Source organism: Pleurodeles waltl, chromosome 8 (genome assembly GCF_031143425.1).
Source record: "Pleurodeles waltl isolate 20211129_DDA chromosome 8, aPleWal1.hap1.20221129, whole genome shotgun sequence".
NCBI classification, from domain to species: domain Eukaryota; kingdom Metazoa; phylum Chordata; class Amphibia; order Caudata; family Salamandridae; genus Pleurodeles; species Pleurodeles waltl.
In genome coordinates, this window is record NC_090447.1 from 180,686,211 (window position 1) to 180,703,136 (window position 16,926).

Consider the following 16,926-nt stretch of genomic DNA (forward strand, 5'->3'; position numbering starts at 1 on the left):
CCATGCAATGGAGTGAATGCGTATGTACATAATAAAGTTTTAAGTAATATATTTACAAATGTACAAATGTTTGATATCTACTTCTAAACGGCTACAGGCTCCCGGGGAGGCGGGTGGGCGCATGTGAATCTGCAGCAACTAATGCCACGAACAGATGTACACTGGGTAAGTGACATTTTCCGTTCAATGGCATGTGTAGCTGCAGATACACATGCTGTGCATAGACTAGTAAGCAGTTATCTCCCCAAAAGCGGTGGTTCAGCCTGTAGGAGTTGAAGTAGTTTGAAATAATGTTCTTAATACAGCTTGACCTACTGTTGCTTGTTGTGCAGTTAGCACATCTACACAGTAGTGCTTGGTAAATGTATGAGGCGTAGACCATGTTGCTGCCTTACATATTTCGTTCATTGGAATATTTCCTAGAAAGGCCATGGTAGCACCTTTCTTTCTGGTTGAGTGTGCCTTTGGTGTAATAGGCAGTTCTCTTTTAGCTTTAAGATAGCAGGTTTGAATGCACTTAACTATCCATCTAGCAATGCCTTGTTTTGAAATTGGATTTCCTGTATGAGGTTTTTGAAAGGCGATAAATAGTTGTTTTGTCTTTCGAATTAGTTTTGTTCTGTCAATGTAGTACATTAGTGCTCTTTTGATGTCTAATGTATGTAGTGCTCTTTCGGCTACAGAATCTGGCTGTGGGAAGAACACTGGTAATTCTACCGTTTGATTTAAGTGGAACGGTGAGATTACTTTTGGTAAAAATTTAGGATTGATCCGTAGAACAACTTTATTTTTGTGTATTTGAATAAATGGTTCTTGAATGGAAAATGCTTGAATTTCACTCACTCTTCTTAGAGATGTGATGGCAATTAAAAATGCAACTTTCCACGTTAAGTATTGCATTTCACAAGAGTGCATGGGCTCAAAAGGTGGACCCATGAGTCGTGTTAGGACAATGTTGAGGTTCCATGAAGGAACTGGTGGTGTTCTTGGTGGTATAATTCTCTTTAGGCCTTCCATAAACGCCTTTATGACTGGTATCCTAAACAATGAAATTGAGTGCGTAATTTGTAGGTAAGCAGAAATTGCCGTAAGATGTATTTTAATGGAAGAGAAAGCTAGGTTAGATTTTTGCAAATGTAGTAAGTTTCTTAATATTTCTTTTGCAGATGCGTGTAAAGGTTGAATTTGATTATTATGGCAGTAATAAACAAATCTTTTCCACTTATTTGCATAGCAGTGTCTAGTGGTAGGTTTTCTAGCTTGTTTTATGACCTCCATGCATTCCTGTGTGAGGTCTAAGTGCCCGAATTCTAGGATTTCAGGAGCCAAATTGCTAGATTCAACGATGCTGGATTTGGATGTCTGATCTGTTGTTTGTGTTGTGTTAACAGATCTGGTCTGTTGGGTAGTTTGACATGAGGTACTACTGAAAGGTCTAGTAGTGTTGTGTACCAAGGTTGCCTTGCCCATGTTGGTGCTATTAGTATGAGTTTGAGTTTGTTTTGACTCAACCTGTTTACTAGATATGGAAGGAGAGGGAGAGGGGGAAAAGCGTACGCAAATATCCCTGACCAGTTCATCCATAGAGCATTGCCTTGGGATTGATCTTGTGGGTACCTGGATGCGAAGTTTTGGCATTTTGAGTTTTCCTTTGTTGCAAATAGATCTATTTGAGGTGTTCCCCAAATTTGAAAGTAATTGTTTAGTATTTGGGGGTGAATTTCCCATTCGTGGGTTTGTTGGTGATCTCGAGAGAGATTGTCTGCCAACTGGTTCTGAATCCCTGGAATAAATTGTGCTATTAGGCGAATGTGGTTGTGAATTGCCCAATGCCATATTTTTTGTGTTAGGAGGCACAACTGTGTCGAGTGTGTCCCTCCTTGTTTGTTTAGATAATACATTGTTGTCATGTTGTCTGTTTTGACAAGAATGTATTTGTGGGTTATTATGGGTTGAAATGCTTTCAGCGCTAGAAATACTGCTAACAGTTCTAAGTGATTTATGTGAAACTGCCTCTGATGTATGTCCCATTGTCCTTGGATGCTGTGTTGATTGAGGTGTGCTCCCCACCCTGTCATGGAAGCATCCGTCGTTATGACGTATTGTGGCACTGGGTCTTGGAAAGGCCGCCCTCGGTTTAAATTTGTACTGTTCCACCATAGAAGCGAGATGTATGTTTGGCGGTCTATCAACACCAGATCTAGAAGTTGACCCTGTGCTTGTGACCATTGTGATGCTAGGCACTGTTGTAAGGGCCGCATGTGCAATCTTGCGTTTGGGACAATGGCTATGCATGAAGACATCATGCCTAGGAGTTTCATTACCATTTTGACTTGTATCTTTTGTGTTGGATACATGGCCTGTATTACCTTGTGAAATGTTTGAACCCTTTGTGGACTTGGAGTGGCAATCCCTTTTGCTGTGTTGATTGTCGCTCCTAAGTATTGCTGTGTTTGACACAGCAAAAGGTGTGACTTCGCGTAGTTGATGGAGAAACCTAGCCTGTGAAGGGTCTGTATGACATAGTTTGTGTGCTGTGAACACTGTCTTAGCGTGTTGGTTTTGATTAACCAGTCGTCTAAGTACGGGAACACATGTATTTTCTGCCTTCTGATATGTGCAGCTACTACTGCCAGGCATTTTGTAAAAACTCTTGGCGCAGTTGTTATTCCGAATGGCAACACTTTGAATTGGTAATGTATTCCTTGGAATACGAACCTTAGGTATTTCCTGTGTGAAGCTGTATTGGTATATGGAAATACGCATCTTTTAGGTCTAATGTTGCCATGTAATCTTGCTGTTTGAGCAGTGGGATTACGTCTTGTAACGTGACCATGTGAAAGTGGTCTGATTTGATGTAGGTATTTAGTGTTCTGAGATCTAGTATTGGTCTCAGAGTTTTGTCCTTTTTGGGTATTAGAAAGTACAGTGAGTAAACTCCTGTGTTTTTTTTGTAGATTTGGTACTAATTCTATTGCGTCCTTTTGTAGCAATGCTTGAACTTCTAGTCCTAGAAGATCTATATCTTGTTTTGACATATTGTGTGTTTTCGGTGGGACGTTTGGAGGGAATTGGAGAAATTCTATGCAATAACCATGCTGGATAATTGCTAAGACCCAAGTGTCTGTTGTTATTTCCTCCCAAAGTTTGTAAAATTGGCTTAGTCTTCGCCCCACAGGTGTTATGTGATGGGGTTGTGCGACTTGTGAGTCACTGTTTATTTTGAGGAGTTTTGGGGCCTTGGAATTTTCCTCGATTTCTTGGGAATTGGCCCCCTCTATATTGCCCCCGAAAACCTCCCCTCTGATATTGACCCTGGTAAGTAGGCCTTGTTTGTGAGGTTGTGGTTTCTGTGGGTTGACCTCGAAACCCTCCCCTAAAAGGTGTTTTTCGAAATGTGCCTCTGCTCTGCGGGGAGTAGAGTGCGCCCATGGCTTTGGCTGTATCGGTGTCTTTTTTGAGTTTCTCAATGGCAGTGTCTACCTCCGGCCCAAACAATTGCTGTTCATTAAATGGCATATTGAGCACAGCTTGTTGGATTTCCGGCTTGAACCCTGAAGTGCGCACCCATGCGTGCCGTCGTATCGTGATTGCAGTGTTTATTGTTCTTGCAGCTGTATCTGCTGCATCCATGGAAGATGTTATCTGATTATTTGAGATACTTTGTCCCTCTTCTACCACCTGTTGCGCTCTTTTTTGGAACTCCTTGGGTAAGTGTTCAATGAAATGTTGCATTTCATCCCAATGAGCTCTGTCGTATCTTGCCAAAAGTGCTTGTGAATTGGCAATACGCCATTGATTTTCTGCTTGTGCGTCTCCTGAGGTATGAGAGTTGGCTCTCTTACGAGCTGCCCCGACAACTACTGAGTCTGGTGTTAGTTGTGTTGTAATATAGAATGGATCTGTTGGCGGTGGCTTGTACTTTTTCTCCACCCTTGGAGTTATGGCTCTGCCTTTAACTGGATCCTGAAATATTTGTTTTGAATGTTTTAGCATTCCTGGGAGCATAGGAAGGCTTTGGTACTGGCTATGGGTGGAGGATAGGGTGTTAAACAGAAAGTCATCCTCAATTGGTTCAGAATGTAGGGTGACGTTGTGAAATTCGTCTGCCCTTGCGACCACCTGTGTGTAGGATGTACTGTCCTCAGGTGGTGACGGATTTGTGGGATAGGAGTCTGGGCTGTTGTCAGACACTGGAGCATCGTAAAGGTCCCATGCATCGGGATCATCCTGACTCATTGTAGTATGAGCTGGTGAGTGCATCAGTGGTGGAGTTGTTGCTGGTGATGCATGTATTGATGGTGGTGGAGACGGTGGTGGGGTTGTTTTCCTTGCCACTTTTGCCTGTGGTTGCTTGTCCTTTTGTTGAAAGGCAAGTTTCCTTTTTATTTTTATTGGGGGAAGAGTGGTTATCTTCCCTGTGTCCTCATGAATATGAAGCCTTCTTTGCGTGTAGTCAGGCTCCACAGCTTGAAGCTCCTCTCCAAATCTGTGTAATTGGGAGGTTAATCCTTATTCCTCTGTATAGGAACTAGTTTTCGGCTCCGAGGTTGGATGTTTCGGAACCGAAACCTTTTCGGAAGTCTTTTTAGGCTCCGAAGAAACCTTCTTTGTTTTCGGCGTGGTGTCTCGGTGCCGAAATTCTTCGGTGCCGCTGTCTCTGTGCCGAAGTTTCTCGGAGCCGCTGTCTCGGCTCCGAGGTTGCTGTGTGGCGGTATCTCGACCGGAGTCGGATGACTTCGACACCAGCATGCCCTTTTTCGGTGCCTTGGATCGGTCACCTAGTTTTCGGGTTAAGCCATGGCCTGTTGGCGGTGGCGTCCCCTGGGCTTTTGTGGACTTCTCGTGAGTCTTGATTTTCGACGTCTTACTCACGGTTTGGGGGGTTTCTTCGGCGTCGAGTTCTTCAGAATCCTCCTCGTGGATGGAGAAAGCCTCTTCTTCCTCCTCGAAACGTTCTTGACCTGTCGGCGTGGACGCCATTTGTAGTCTCCTGGCTCTTCGGTCTCTCAGCGTCTTCCTCGACCGAAACGCTCGACAGGCTTCACAAGTATCCTCCTTGTGCTCGGGGGACAAGCACAAGTTACAGACCAGATGCTGATCCGTATACGGATACTTGTTATGGCATTTTGGGCAGAAGCGGAATGGGGTCCGTTCCATCGGCCTTGAAGTCGCACGTGGCCGGGCCGGCCAGGCCCCGACTGGGGATCGAAAAAACCCTGAAGGGCCACCGGACCTCTTCAAAATTCGGTGTCGATTTGTTCTAACTAACCCGATACCGAACGCAAACAAAACCGACGATTTTTTCCGAGATTCTAACTAACTTTCCGACCCGAAACACGGAGCGAAAAGGAACACGTCCGAACCCGATGGCGGAAAAAAACCAATCTAAGATGGAGTCGACGCCCATGCGCAATGGAGTCGAAATGGGAGGAGTCCCTCGGTCTCGTGACTCGAAAAGACTTCTTCGAAGAAAAACAACTTGTAACACTCCGAGCCCAACACCAGATGGCGGACTGTGCACAGCATGTGTATCTGCAGCTACACATGCCATCGAACATACTGTTTCATACACATATGCTTGTTTTATAAAATACTCAAATAGGACTTTAATCTTTTAATGTTGTTAGTCAAGGCTGGTGTGTTATACTCTTTTCTATGCCATGCATTCTCTCCCTAGTTATATGTCCCCTGCAGCTCACCCAGTGCGTGGTAATAGAATGCTGCTGTGTGCATGGTTTGAGTGAGTGTCAGTTGGAATGCGTGGGCTGAGCAGCAAGGATGCTGCTCCCAGTGGGGCCTTTCTGCTACCTTTATAACATCTTCTACCTGTAACCCAAGACTCCTACCTTGTGAATAAACCTTATTACAAATGAAGACTACCTGAAACTATACACAAGACCTAATACCAAATCTTAAATTATACAAGTGCAACCTGAAGGAATTGAAATGCCCTAAAGGCCCCACCGGTGACCTTAACAGCGGACAGCCTAAAGTTTGAGGCGTTCATGATTTCCTTCATCAGTCTCATTCAGAGCTTTCTGACATCTTTAACAAAGCAGGAGATGGACAGCCCTTCTGACAGCCTGCAGTCTACTCAAGTTAAGCAGAGACTAACCATATGCAAATTGGTCTTGGTCCTGCTCCAACAGAAACAGTCCCAGGCCACGTCCCCTCATACAGGAACAGAAGCAACCCTAGGCCCATTTTGGCCTTCTTAGGCCTTATCAGTAAAGTATAGATTGAGCGCTATGGCACTTCTGGGAATACCATCTCCTGCAACAAACAGAAGTGATGGAAGGAACGCTTGAATAAATCTCAGTCACTGGTGATGGCTGAGGCCGCATTCCGGTGCATCATTTGGACGATGGACTGGAATGTGGCCTATGCAATCGTCAGTGACTGAGAATAATGCAAATATTTCATCCATCATTTTGTAGTATTTTGCTACTTGACATAATGTTATGGTCTTGCACAGGAAGATCATTAATCAATAGCGTCAGTATATACTTCTTAAACCCCAGGCCTATCACTGTGCCCACTATCAATGAAATGCAAGATTTTGAGTTATTAGTTAAGTCAGGTTGATTGCTTATGGCTGCAATTATATGGCTAATAAACACTGACACCGCATTATGTTGGAGTACATAAAGTGCTTTGGGAAATTTGGTGATGAGCTAGGACTTTGGTACATAAAAATATAATATGTACAAAGCAAGGTTCTTCGTGGAATAAAGCACTGTCTAAGGAGAGTGTAAACATTTTGAAGAGTGGTCAAACTTACAGTAATGGGTGAAGAAGCTCTGAGAATTGGGGGGAGGATATCTCATTTCTTGGGCTCTGCAATAGGAGGCTCCTTTAAAAACCCAGGAATTATTTGTTCATAGGTTCACAGAAATAGGGGAGACTATGCCTGCCACAGGGATCACAGATTCGTTAATAGCCCTGAAATGAAGGAGGAAGGTGGTCAGGTTTGAACTAAGACAAGTCTTGAGCTCTACATGAATTTAGAACAAGGGAACAGTATTCTACTATTGCTGGGACGGTTTGTTAGTATTAGCATCTTACCACCAGATATAATTAAAGTCCAAGAAAAACCAACAGGTGCTCAAGGAATATTTAGATAGGAATATTTTTTTCATTTTGTTGAAAAACATATATATTTTTGTACATGCTGTGGTATCCTGAGAAAAGGTTGAAGAGAGAAGTGTTTTCTGTGAGTTAGGGCTGTGGCAGAGTCATCATCAAGGACTGGATGGTGAATTGGGGCAGAAGGAGCACCTGTATGCAGGAGCTAGTACAGACTTATATCTGCTGTGCCCAGGATTTGGGCAGCAACTCCTTCATCCATATCATTGTGCCTGTCGTCATGCCAGGCGACTTGGTGTAAGCAATATTAATTTACCAGTACAGTGAAAGCTGGGACAATCCCTGTACCTGCCTAGGAGATGGGGCTACTATGGTTGAAAATGGCGGGAACCGTCTTTGTGGGTAGCACTTTTCAAACCTATCTCATCCACCAACCCTCCTCCCACAGTAAGTACCACCCTCAGGGTTTTAGCACTTCCAATGCCCTCTATTTGATCTAGATGAGTTGCTGCTCCAGTGAGGTGCAACAAAGGCAGGAGCAGCAGTGGAGCAGTAGTAACCCTATGGTCATTAGGTTGAGTCTCAAAGAGGGACTACTACAATGTGTTGAATCTGAACAGTGAAAGAAAAATAAGCAAAAAAATACCAGTTATGCATAGCCTCACTAACACAGCTATCACTTTGAAGTAAGGGGCATATGAAGAATGTTTGTGGTCTTGGGCAGCATCTCTTTAATGCCATCTTGCCCATTCCACTATAACCCTCCACCCTCAACCTTGGTCACAGTTGTTGACACAGTCAAGGACAATGCATCCTTTAGTGTTATTTCCAATAGTCTCCCTACTCTTTCACTGCAGCTTACAGCAGGCAACAGCTGAAGAAGCTACAGAGGGACTTAGTAGTACTTAGGTCCCTGCACTAGAATTTAGCTGTTCCCTTTGGTTTGGTCTCCTAACACCTATGATTCACAGCATATGGAATGGAGCAGAAACCATTTATTGTACCCCCACTTTGTGCTCCACAACCCATCAGTGACATATGTCACCGGAGCCACCTGCATGCATGTTTGCCCACCAAACATAATGAACACACTTAAGCTTCACATTGCCTGCTTTAGTTTGATACTTTTTCATATTTCTACTTGCCTAGGCTGTATTTTAAAAAAAGTTAAACAGCCATACTCTCTGTATCAGCCTTCTAGAATGTTACTACTCATTTTAGAAAAATAAAACTTCATGAACAGAGACACATGTCAGAAAATGGCTTACCGAATACACTCAATGAGTTTAATGAAAACATGGAGGAACTCGTTGATTATCTGCAGAGGTAGCAGCTTCGGTTGCTTCTCTGCCGCTTCCTTTTCACTCACTCGGTCTCCCAAGATGGTTTTCCACAAGTTGCTCAATAAAGTTATAACACTAGCTAACATTCTGTTGTCGTGAAACCTAAAATACAAACAACATGGCTTACAAAACAGCAAAGGATGCAATCACTGTAACTAAATACTGACAGCACAAAAGCATACATATTCCATTAATGGAATGGTCAATTAGAAAACTAGTATCCCCATGAATGAATGAAACAGAACTCTTCCTAGCTGATTTGGCCTTGCAGTGACACCCTTTAATAGTCAACATATGCCCCATATCTTAACCTCGTGGACTTAAGCAACATTTTGCTATTCAAGTCGCAGAATGTGAAACATTCATTTCCAAAAGTTGATCTGGAAACATTTTTGAACCAATCAAAATGTCAGTGTATGGGAAGCTGCACAAGGGTATTACATGATAATCAGTCACCTGATTCAATTTGTCAACATCAACGATGACTGAAGAGACTAAACAGTAAAACGTTTCGAGGTCATGCAATATAGGTTTTCTCGGTAAGAATATATGCTGATCTTTTCCAAACATCAACTTAAAAAAAAACAACAGAGAACAACCGACTGATATTTCTAAGACAATGTGTACTTTAAACAACATATTCTATCCCTGCTAAAACAAATGTGCAAAGAAATGCATGTCTGGGGGGCTTGTGGAGGGGGGGAGGCCATGTCCCTTTTGTTAAAATACAGTGTGGAGAGGAACTAATGCCTACAAAAGGAGGGGGGAGGGTTGAATCAAGGTTGAGGGTTAGATGGGAATCAATGGCTGCCTTTGGAACTCTAGTATGTCTACTCACTATTGCACAATACAGGATAATTACCTCTGGGGAGGAAACAGTGCTTGACACTGGCGAACCAGTACCTCCCGTGGGATGCTGTGGGATGAGAAGCTTTATTGTGAAATCTCTCAATGTCTGAAAGAGGTATCAAGCTGACTGTAAGTAACAGGGGTTTACCGCAAACCTGAAAACTTTTGCAGGGTCCATACTTTGACTTGTGAAAACAAAGCAGACATCAATAAATCTAATCTGAGGGTTAAACTGTATTTTCAATCTGAGCTGCTTGGACAGTGGAGGCTCTACCCACCCTTGCCCCTTTCTGCAAATAATGTTGCTGCTATTTTTTTTTTTTTTTTTTACAGCAGTGCTCATCAAGGAATCTCACTAACAGAAAGTAGGGTGTTCGGGGGAATGCAAGATGGTGAGTATCATCATGAACAATGCAGAGCAGCTTAAATGTGATGATCTACTCCACAGAAGCCAAATGAATAGGCTTGTGGAAGAGGGGCAGGGCTAGGACAGGTTTTACCTGGTTTGAGGGCAATGGAGGTAAAGCAGTCGTGTATTTCCCAACGATAATGGAGAAGAGTTGTCATGTTTCCCAACAGCAGTGTAAGCAAAGTATTTCCTTGGTTCCCCTCCTAGACAGTCTGGGTAGAAGTCAGTGCCTTTGTCATTAGATCAGTACCTGGATCGAACACAACTATGTTTCCACCCATCTAGCAGGAAGAAGACCGCTCTGGTCTATCCCATAATAAAACTTAGAATGTTTGTGGCTGCAGGAAGCAAGGTGGCAATAATTTCATTAGCCCACCCACTGTCTTTGAAATACTGTCACATTACATCCTTCTTTTAAGTCTACATCAAGCAGGAAATCAAGATCTAGCAGGATTATCATCTCAGTTGGCACACTGCACTTGAGCAGTCAATCTATCTCCTTCCAGTCTACCTTTAGAACACAGGCTAATACAGGTGTCATGGCTTCCCCTTGCGTTATGCAATAAATATCTGTCCCACTTGCAGTGACTTATTTAGTATTTCAGATTTATTTTCATGACTTACACTGATGTCACTCAAATTGCCATGTGGCCTGATGATTCTACAAGACAAATCTAGGCAGCTTTCAGCAATACCTCTTGGCTGTGGAAAATTAGATTCTTTAAAACTAAATACAGATGTCTTGATAGTTGTTGGAGACCACTTTGTGTGATGAACCCTGGTGGCCGGGCAATTTGAGCACATCTCCAGTATAAGTATCTTCTGGGAGGAATCCTGTTTTTGAATTTGATTAAGCATTCTCTCTTTTTATTGAAATTAAGAAAGTCATCCTCACTGTGCTTCTTTTTACATTATGGTGCTGCATAGGATCGGTCCACTCGTGCAGCCTACCACAAATCATTATTTAAGCTATAATACTATGGCGTTTGGACTACTGCGACACCTTACATCTAGGAACACCAAACACTATCCAGGCTGTACTGCAATCTGTACACACTGCTGGGGCATGTCTTACTGTTGTTCTTCCTCACAGGACATACATCTCCTCAAGTTAATGTTTTGCATTAGTTTCTGAAAGCCAAAAGATCAGCATTCAAAAGCTTCTGCCTCTCAATGTGCAGTTTACCAGAAAGAGCCTAGATACTGACAGTCTAAATGTTGGCTATCCCTGCCTGCTAGGGCTTTATGATGGGCCTCTGCTCAACTACTGGCACCACCACTAAAATGAGCATAAAGGTACTCCCTTTCATTCCTTTCAGTTAAATCCTGAAAACCAATCTCCGAACAAGCACCTTCTAGAAAATGACATTTTATTTTACAAATTAGTCTAAAAACCTGACTCTTTCCATCCTAGACATATTAAGGCTGTTACACATCTAGTGCCAGGACACCCTTGGGGTAACAGCATGATTAATAAATGTAATTTTTTCATTACCTCCATACCGTGCAAACAACACTTAATTCAGAGGGCCTGGCCTCACGCCTCACTGGGCAATTGAACACCTAATGAATGCAGACCAAAATATAGTTGAGGAAGAATACTGCCAACATAGAGAAATGATAATTGTGCAATATCTATTTAGTTCTTGCAGAATAAAGCAACAAGAAAATAGAACCTGAGTCATTAAAGAGATCTACAAGTCAATAGTAAAAGAAGATTCTTGGTTGATGACGTGTGACAACACTGGATATTCTTGTCCAGAAGGCTTCTACTTCAAATCCTGATCTCATCATGTAGCATGTTTGTGCTTTTTTTTTTTTAAAGTTCCCTTCATAATTCACATATGTATTTGATTTTGTTTTTAATATTCAATGCGTAAGATCCCTCCCTAAATATTATCAGTCTATGCAGGCTCCCTGCTTCCTTTCATTTCAGGTTTTGATGCATTGCATGTAAATATGTTTAATTACACACAATTCCTTCTTCAGTATTGACTAAAGCCTATCTTGTTAACCTCTCTCCCCTTCCTGGAGTTAGTGGGCAGTTACTCAACACTAAGTTAGTCGAGGTTCTGGTTTTGTCATCCAAACGGACCCAAACCTGTTGCTCTTTATGTGGCACCTCAAAAATAATTTGAAATCTGTAATTTTCCCAATTTTCTCTATTAATCTTTATTATGTTGCAGCACTTTTCTGCTTTGTATTATCATTAATGCTGGCAAAAATTATTATTTGGTGTAAAGCAGTGTGCGGGCAAAATATTATTAAATAAATAAAAGACAGGGTGGGGGCAGTCAGGACAAAGCAGTAGTCCTGTCGGGCAAAGGAATAGTTAAGTGGGACTACTGGAGGCTAAGGGTGCGAGAAATCAGCAAAACAATGAGTTCCAAATGGCAAATGCTGTACCTTAGTTTTCAGAGTGAAGCTTTGCAGGATACAACACGCCTTAGAACAGCAGTACATTACTAATTTATTTATTTATTTATTTTAAATCTGCAACAGAGGGCAACTCCCACCCACCACACCCAGGGATAGTTCACACTGTTGTTTATAGAAATATTGTCTCTGAACATATGAAACACTGCTTATTGCGGAGGTGAGTGCAAGCACAAACGGCGCTCACGATCAGACTGGCAGAATAAACATTGTTATTCTACTAGGTTTATAATGCGGGTCTCACTTGCACACAAATATAATAGAATCAATGTTTCTTGGGCTAATAATGTACTCCAGCATGTGCCTTAAAAGTTGCAGAAGAAGCTTACCTTTGGTAATGCTCTTTCTGGTGGAAACTATCTAACCACAGATTCCTCACCTTTAGAATATTCTCAGGTGCCAGATTGGAAAAGGAAGATTTTTCTGCATAGCCCTGTGTGCCAGCAGGTGGCCTTATGCTGCTACGCAACAACTCCCCTCCTCCCCAGAAGTGACGAATGGAGCTGCATATAAGCATCACACAAGAATGCTGATGTCAGTTTCATTCTTCACACTGTCCACACCCTAAGACATGGAGGTCTAAAGGACCAATTGTTTGTGCTTATCACTAACTTGAGAACTTTTTAGATGAAAAAATAGTCAATTTCACAGTATGGGGGAAGGAGTGCAGTGAGTAATCTCTGGTTAGATACAGTATCTACCAGAAACAGAAGTAACAAAAGTAAGTAACTTGTTCTCCTGATTGATTCTAACAGCATATTCCTGCCCTTGAGATTATATATCAAAGCAGTACCTCTCTAAGTGGTCAGTCTGTGGATTGACGCAGTCCAAAAAGTCCTACAGGACTGAGCAACCAAAATGCCCTTCCTGTCAAACTGGAGTGTTAGGATGCTTTATGAACATGTGCATTGATGCCCACATTGCTGTCTGACAAATATGCAGGAAAGGCACTCTACATGTCAATTCAGTGGTACCAGACCTGGCCCTGGTGGAGTGGGCCCTACAATCTCTCTGGAAAGTGCTTTTATGCCATTCAATGTTTACGCATGGAAATGGAGGCTGAGCAGGTCTGCGTGCAAAATCCTGCCCTGCAGCTGTGACGGAAGATCATTCTGAGGTGGCAGCCTGATTGGTATAAAGGAGTCCCATATTCAACTCTAGGCTGATACATCTGAAAGGGCATTCTTGGGAACTCCAATGAACAAAAGTGTTGACACTGTGTTCTTGGCGGAGGCAAAGAGAATGAGCCAGGGTTTCTCATCATTGCTGAAGATGCCATATGCCACCTCCGGATGTGTAGGAAAGTGCCCTCTTTCTTGGCATGGTTACCCCATTTTCTACCTGTTGTCAGTATGTTTGATTGTGTTTACTGGGTCTCCTCCAAATTGTACCTTTTTCTCCCCACAATTGGCAAACTGGTTCCCCCATGTAAGTCCCTAGTATATGGTACCTAGGTAAACAGGGCATTGGGGTTCCAGGGGATCCCTATGGGCTGTAGCAGTTATTTGGCCACCCATAGGGAGCCAATGCAAAGGGTTCTGAAGGCCTGCCATTGCAGTCTGTGTGAATCGGATGCACGCACCCGGTTTCACTACAAATGACTGCACCAGGTCACTGTAAGTCACCCCTATGGTAGGCCCTCTCAGCCCAGAGGGCAGGTACCTGTGTGAGAGGGCACCCCTGCACTAGCAGAGGTGTCCCGATGAACTGCAGCCCCATTTTACTGGACTTCGTAAGTGTCCAGTTACATAATGTTAACTCCGAACCTGGGCATGTTTGGTATCAAACATGTCAGAATCATACCCCAATACTGTTGCAAGTATTGAAAGTTTGATTCCATGCACTCTGGGGGCTCTTTAGAGGACCCCCAGCATTGCTACCACCAGTCTTATTGCGTTTTCCCGGGCAGCCCAGCTGCTGCCTCCCCTCAGAAAGGTTTCTACCCTCCTGCTGATTGGGAAGCTCAAGCCCGGAAGGCAGAAGAAAGGATTTCCTTTGGGAGAGGTTGTTCCACCCTCTCCCTTTGGAAATAGGTGCTTTGAAGGGCACATTTTGTGCCCTCCTTGCATAAACCAGTCTACACCGGTTCAGGGACCCCCAGTCCCTGCTCTGGCACGAAACTGGACAATGGAAAGGGGAGTGACCACTTCCCTGTCCATCACCACCGCAGGGGTGGTGCTCAGAGCTCCTCCAGAGGATCCCTGGGTTCTGCCATCTTGATTCGAAGGTTGGCAGGGAACTCTGGGAGCATCTGAGTGGCCAGGCCAGGCAGGTGACGTCAGAAGCACCCTCTGATAGGTAGTTACCTGGTTAGGTGACCAAGCCCCCTCTTTGGGCTATTTAGTGTCTTCCTCTGGAGTGGGTCCTCAGATTTGGCTTGCATGATTCCAGCAGGACTCCTCTGCTACCTCTGCTTCGACTTCTGGCCTCAGGAACCGCGACTGGACCCTCCAGGAACCGACAAGCTGCAGATTCTGCAACATTGTATCTGGAACTCCTGCCAGCTTTGCAACATTTCCCCTGCTGTGCATCCTCTGAAGACTACAACTCTTCAGCCTGCACAAGAAGAAGGAATCTCCCTTGGGGTGAAGGCATCACTCCCCTGTAACTACAGGTACCAGGCTGCATCGACGACCATCTGTGTGGATCTCCCCTCATCCTGAGTGGCATGGTTCCTGCATCACAGGTGGTGGTCCGGAGAGTCTCCCTTGGATCTCTCTACCAGCTGTTGCACTTTGGTGGTGGTAGGTCCTTTCCACTCTAGGCAAGACAGTCCCCCGTGCACCGCATCCTTTGCGGCTGCCTAGGCTTGTTTGCTTCATATTCAAGGGGAACTTAAGGCGATGTGTAGCTCTAGCCCCCAAAACTCCCTCCTGCAACTCCTGGGCCTCTGCACCATCCTACGGCGACGTGGGAGCAACTTCTGTGGTGCTGCGTGGGCTGCTTCAGCAACTTCTGTGTCCTTCTCCTGTGGGACACTTGTGGGTGCTACCTCTGCTCCTGTGGGCCTTCTGCGACACCATGGGTTCCCTGTGACTCCCCCTCCTGGGTAGAGTCCTCCTGCGCCTTGCTGGTTCTCGGCAGCACCTCTTTTCCTCCACCGACGAATTTGCCTTTGCCAAGGTTTGTTGGTGGAAATCCTTCACGGACACCCATCTGCAATCCAGCCTCCAGCGTGGGACACCTTTTGCATGCATCAGGAACTCTTCTCCAGCTTCTGTGCTGCAGTGCTGACTTGTAATTCCAAACTCTCAGAACCGATAATTCTGTTACTGAAGACATAATTTGCAATGCCATGCAGGGGTCAAATATTCTATTATCACAAATCAAGCACCCACCCTTTTTGAAGCCTTTAGATTCCTAGGGTGCAAGCCAATTCCACATAACCCTGCAGGTATAAATAGCTGACAAATATTTAGCAACTGTCTTCTAGTGTTTTCTTTCTTGTGTGTAAGTACTGTTTGACTGTAGTGATATTGCATGAGCTTTGCATGTCTCATAGATAAGCCTTGGATGCTAGTCATAGCTACCTCTAGAGAGCCTGGCTTCTAGACACTGCTTACACTTCACTGAGAGCGGGATACCTGGACCTGGTATTAGGTGCAAGTACCACAGGTACTCACCACAAGATGTAGCTGTCATTTGTGATCCAATGGTCATCTCCTGCTAAGTTAGTCTGCCCCGGAGTTAAAAGATCCTGCCAGATGGTGTGCAGTTTGGGAGATGGTTTAACAATTAAGTCAGGACAAAAGGCACAGGTCTTCCTGGCACAGAGTCCAGGTCCCCATTCCACACTACTTTTTGCAAACCACAAGGGAGTGGTGTGGTTCTTGATGACCTGAACCAGGCTCCTCGGATGGCAGGAAGGCTTACAACACCAAGCACATATTCCGCAACTCCTGCAAGGGGATGAAGAGGCAGGCTTCTGCTGGAGATCAGTCCTCTAATCTCCACCTCTCCTGGGTGGACTCCCCAACCCAGCAATGATGCACCCGTCCTCACCATTAGCTTTGGGTGGGGTAGGGAGAAGGGTCTGTCGCTAGTTTAATTGTAGTTGAGCGGCCACCACTGCAGATCTTTTGCAGCCTCCAAGTACCCAGGAATGGAATATGACATATTCCTTTGTTGCTGGGCCCACTAGGTCTTCAGGGTCCATCGCAGAGCCCGCATAAGCAACTTAGCACATTGGCCTAGCAGGATGCCAGTATGCCAAGAAGACTCAGAGCCATCCTGAATGAGATCCAGGACCAAAGCTGAAACACTTGGCCTTTAGCCCGAATGTCCTGGATACGATAATCCAGAGGGGAAAGCCCAAAACTGCACTGAATCCAGGATGGTTCAGCTGAATGGGAGCCTCTGTGAAGGGCTCAGATGTGCTTTCGGCACATGGATCATCAACCCCAGTGATGTAAGGAGGTTTACCGTCATCTGGAGGTGGTCCACAACTGACTGTGACAATCCTAACTTCAACAGCTAGTCAAAGTAGAGGAAAACTGGTATCCCCAACCTCCAAATATATGCTGCAATCACCCCCATCAGCTCTGCAAACACCCTAAGAGCACTAGTAAGGACAACATGGAGCGCATCAACCTTAAAATGTGTGTGGCCCATCTTGAACCATGGGTAGCACCTGTGGGTCTGGAGAACGAGTCAAGAAAATAGATATCCTACAGGTCCAAAGTCACTCTCCAGTCTCCTGGATTTAGGGCAGATAAAGCCTGAGCCAGAGTGAGCATCTCGAATTCGCAATTCGACAGGAAGACATTGAGAGTTCAAAGATCTAAAACAGAACAAATGCCT

At 44.3% G+C, this 16,926-nt stretch overlaps 1 protein-coding gene across 1 annotated transcript in view; it reads right to left on the reverse strand.

The window, feature by feature from the left end:
- URB1 (URB1 ribosome biogenesis homolog) overlaps window positions 1-16,926 on the reverse strand; it is a 683,114-nt gene that overhangs the window by 45,211 nt on the left and 620,977 nt on the right. The window contains exon 36 of the mRNA XM_069204026.1: window positions 8,358-8,534. Coding sequence (XP_069060127.1) covers window positions 8,358-8,534 — 177 coding nt within the window. The remainder of the gene's footprint in view (window positions 1-8,357; window positions 8,535-16,926) is intronic.